This window comes from Apis dorsata, unplaced genomic scaffold, assembly GCF_000469605.1.
Source record: "Apis dorsata unplaced genomic scaffold, Apis dorsata 1.3 scaffold_708, whole genome shotgun sequence".
In the NCBI taxonomy this organism is placed as follows: domain Eukaryota; kingdom Metazoa; phylum Arthropoda; class Insecta; order Hymenoptera; family Apidae; genus Apis; species Apis dorsata.
Genome location: NW_006263879.1, coordinates 37,295 through 42,019, shown reverse-complemented (window position 1 = coordinate 42,019; position 4,725 = coordinate 37,295). Strand labels below are relative to the sequence as shown.

Below are 4,725 nucleotides of genomic sequence, written 5' to 3'. Positions count from 1 at the left end.
TTTTTTTTTTTTTTTACAAAAATCAGTTTCTATTAATTTATTGGTTTTTGTAAAATAATTTCATTTTTAAGGAATTAATTTTGAATATTTACCAGTGAGCTAAAATTTAATATATATAAAATGTATTAATAAATGCCTAGTTTTTGTAAACTTTTGTTAATTTCTGATGGTGCTAGTGAACAAAAATAGGTTAGTAAAACAATTAGCAATTAAAAAATTATATTATTATTAATTAAAATTATAAAATACAGTTTATATTTATAAACCAAGGTATGTAAAAAAAAAATATTTACCTATTCCATTAAAATATGACGTGTTATAATAATTATATAAAAATATTACATACGTATGTAATGATGTTTAATTGAAATTTTATTGAAATATATATATGCTTATGTTATATTGATTTAAAATACATATATTTTGTATTTATTATCAGTACTTTGTTTTTCAACTTCGATTATCGATAAATTTTTTGATATTTTTTGAATGATTAGAAAAAAAATGTTTATGTCGTACATTTAATGATATTGAATAATAATTAATGAAAATAATTTTTACATAACAACACGATAATTATTTTGAATAATTAATCACAATTTTCTTTAATTTTTCTTTCAAATGTTTAAATTGTTATTTATTTAATTACAAATATTATTGTATTTTTTAATTTCTTTTTAATAATTTTATAATATAATAATAATGTAATATTTAGAAATAGATATATAGATAAAATAGTTATATGTAGATAAGTTATGATATATTAAAATACCATTAAATATTTTATTATCTCATTAATTATTATGATTTAAATGATCTATTAGATCGATATAATCATTAATAATACTGATTGATTGATAAATAGAGTATCGATCAATGAATACAAATTCATAAATTAATAAAATAAATTTTTAATAAGATTAAATTTAAAAAAAAAAATTTAATTATTTTGATATGAATGTAATAATACATAGTAGCATAAAAATAGAAAATATTTTCATAAACTTTATAATGCACATTCATTATTGAAGAATTTGCTATTATATATGTTTGTATCAAAAAATCTTTTTTTTTGTTTCTTATAATTTTTATAAAAGTATTTTTGTCATCTTGATTTTTATTAAAATTAATTTTATTTAAAATTATTTTAAAATAGTTATTTAAATAGTTTTAAAATCGTATTTCGTATTTGAAAATAAAAAATATTAAATTTTTTTTAAAGTTAGGTAAAATATTTACTTTATACTAAAAAATATTTCTTCCATTTCTTTATCTGATTCATTAATTCATTAAAAAATATTTAGATCAAATTCATTTAAATAAAAATCCAATTAAAGAATTATCTGTATACGCAATCATGTGATTTTGATTCATTTAGTGTGAATTCAGTTTATGTATTATAAATAACTTTTGGTTGATTGATTATCTCATTCAAATGTAGAAATCTAAAAAAAAATTTATAATATTAGCTCAATGAGCAAGAAAAATAGAATAAAAACATGAATATACATTTTTGATATTTCGATAATGATTGGAAATCATATTGTAAAAATGAAATCATAATAAAAATTTTTCAATGAATTATAGTTATTAATACAACTTTATTACTTGATCATACTTAATAATTATTTATTAATTTAAAAGATAAGAAAATTTTATAAATGAAAAACGATAGAAATCGTTCTGTTCAAAGAGCGTAGAAATGAAAATATATCTTAACATATCTTACAACAATCAACTCATTAAATAAGAATTTTTTTTTTTCTTATATTTTTATGTTTTCTTTTCTCTTATGTAAGATTCTTTGTTAGTTTTTCATGAAACTTTAAGCAACTTCGTTGCAGAAATTGTAAAACCCTTGATTTCTTTGTCGAGAATGAAATTTCTAGTTAATATATTTCATCATAGAAATGAAGAACTAAAATCATTATGATTTCATAATCTTCTATTGACTCATAGTTTTATTTGAATTTCTCTTAATAACAAAAAATTATTTTTATTATAAAAATTCTAAATTTTCCTTTAATTTTCTCTTTTTTGTGAAAAAAAAATTAAAATAAACAACTCTTAATTATAAACTATAAATGATGAAAAATATTAAAAAAATATAAAAAAAAATTTTTAATGTATTATATATAGCTAGAAATCAGTAATATATTGTAATAAAAAATTTTGTTTTTTAAATAAAACTGAAGTATTTAATTATATTTAAGCATTTTGAAGTTGATAATTATCGAATTAAATTATAATATTTTTCGAATATTTTTTTAGCATCAGATAATTTTCTATGTTTAAACAAATTTCAGATCAAAATATATTGTATTATAAAATTCTATTTCTTTGATTAATATATAGCAATGAATAACTAATGCATTAGTATTAAGTAAATATTAAATAAAATGTTAAAAAAATTATATAAATTATGTATAATTAATAATGAAATTTGCAATTGAAATTAAAGTTTAAAAATATTTTATATTTTTAATAAAAAAATTAATTTTTATTTATTTTATTTATAATTATCAAACAAATTTTTAAAAATAGAAAGAAAAAGATATATAAGTTAAAAAAAATATATTCATAAAATATTTATTAAATTTTATCAATATTTTATATTTTATTATTTTATTATATTTATTAAATTACTACATAAGAATGTTAATTTATATAATTTTAAAAAAATTATAATAATAATAATATCATACCTTTAGAACAAACAAAAATGATTCAATGAAAAATCACTTAACTCTTGGTATAATTTTAATCAGTGAATCGTAATTGACAACAAACAACTAATCGAATACAATAATATGTAACATGTACAAACATTTATTAAATTACTACATAAGAATGTTAATTTATATAATTTTAAAAAAAAATTAAAATTAAATAATAATAATATCATATCTCTAGAACAAGCAAAAATGATTCAACGAAAGATTAACTCTTAGTATACAATTTTAATCAGTGAATTGTAATTGACAACATATAACTAATCGAGTATAATAATACGGAACATTTACAAACATTAACAATAACTCTTTGTTTCAGATAATTCCTAGAAAATTTCAAGGTGTTTTTCAAGGTAACTAAGTTTCCAAATACTAGTTGTAAAAGTATCGAAAAGAAACGAAAAATCAAAGCAACTAACAGTCATCACACAGGACATCGAACTCATTGGTTCATGATCATAACGAATCGTGCCGAAGAATGACGAAGACAAGTTCGGGCTTTATTCCGGTCATTCGACCGTTTTCATTGGATCGAGCGTTAATACGTAAAACCGCTGCTCTCGCACGCATTTACCACACATCGCTCGACTCAGATGATAAAAGTTCGTTATTAATGAGATTGATCAGTTGTTGTTTGGAACGCACGCGAACAAGTGTGCAGAGCACCCTGGCTTTTCGTCGATTATCATTACGAAGATATTGTTGCAAGAACGAGATTGAAGACGATACAATGACTGAAATAAAACGAAATCCTGCTGCTGACCAGTTAATCGACTATAAGAAAAATTTAAAGGTAAATACAAATTCTTCTATAAAAATTAAATAAAAAAATTGATTTTATAAAAATTAAGATATTTCAATAAGTGAAAAACTAGAATATTTGAATATTATTATAAAAATTGGTATTATATGATCAATTTTTAAATTTTGAAGATTTTTTTTTTGAATTGAATTGAAAATATATTATTAAATTTGAAATATATATCACAAGAATTTTGAAATAATTCAATTCTTTGCGCGCGTTTATAGAATATATCATCGAATGATCATTGTACTTACTCACATTGTCAAAAATTGTATATATATATATATATAATTTTTTCGAAAAATTTAGTAGTTACATATTTGGATATAGTAAAATTAAAAGCCTTACTTTTCATTTTCATTTAATTTTAATAATAAAATCCTAGAAGATCAATTAAAAAAACTGAATATTTGGATGCATATTTCATTTTAATATTAAATTATTAATATTATAAATATTATAAATATTTTTGTTTTATAAATATCTATGGATGAAAAGATTAAAAGTAAAAAAAATTTTAAAAATATTAAGAAGAAATTATTTTTTATTTGATCAAATATTTATAATGTTATAAAAATATAATTTATTATGTTAATATTATTTGTGTAGAAATTCGCATTAACGAAGATAATTTATATGATTTTATGATGAAGATAATAAATGATTTTTTATTCATCTAATAAATTTCTAATTTATATTACAATTAATTCTCTAAATTAAAATGTGAATAAAATATTTACAAAAGCAATTGATAAAATTCATGAAATTGTTTGATTCCTAACCTGAATCAACGATTTTTCATTAAATTTTTGTCAAAGATTTTAATTAAAGAATTTGATTTAACAAAAATCGAAAATAATAATAAAATAATAAAATAATAATAATAATAATAAATGTTTATAATAATTTTTATAAATAATTTTTAACAATTGAATACTGCTCTCTATCCAAAGAAATTAACATAATGTTACGTTTCTATAAGATTTTGAAGAATCATTTTAAAGAACAAGATATCAATTATAGTAATATTTATCTATTTTAAATTTTTTTATTTTATTAGATATGTAAATTAATCTAATGCTTTTAAATTTATCAATTCATAATACTTATTTTATTCAAATATTTTTTCATTTACATTTGAATTTTGCTTGAAAGAAAAAAACGAACTTTATTATTAGTGTAAAGGCT

General features: G+C 18.0%; 1 protein-coding gene across 1 annotated transcript in view; it reads left to right on the top strand.

Annotated features, from left to right (window-relative positions):
- The first annotated feature begins 27 nt into the window (after positions 1-27).
- Positions 28-4,725, top strand: part of LOC102672863 (catalase) — a 14,960-nt gene continuing 10,262 nt past the window's right edge. The window contains exons 1-3 of the mRNA XM_006622513.2: positions 28-189; positions 3,052-3,085; positions 3,165-3,525. Of these exons, the coding sequence (XP_006622576.1) occupies positions 3,211-3,525 (315 nt within the window). The 5' untranslated portion in view covers positions 28-189; positions 3,052-3,085; positions 3,165-3,210. The remainder of the gene's footprint in view (positions 190-3,051; positions 3,086-3,164; positions 3,526-4,725) is intronic.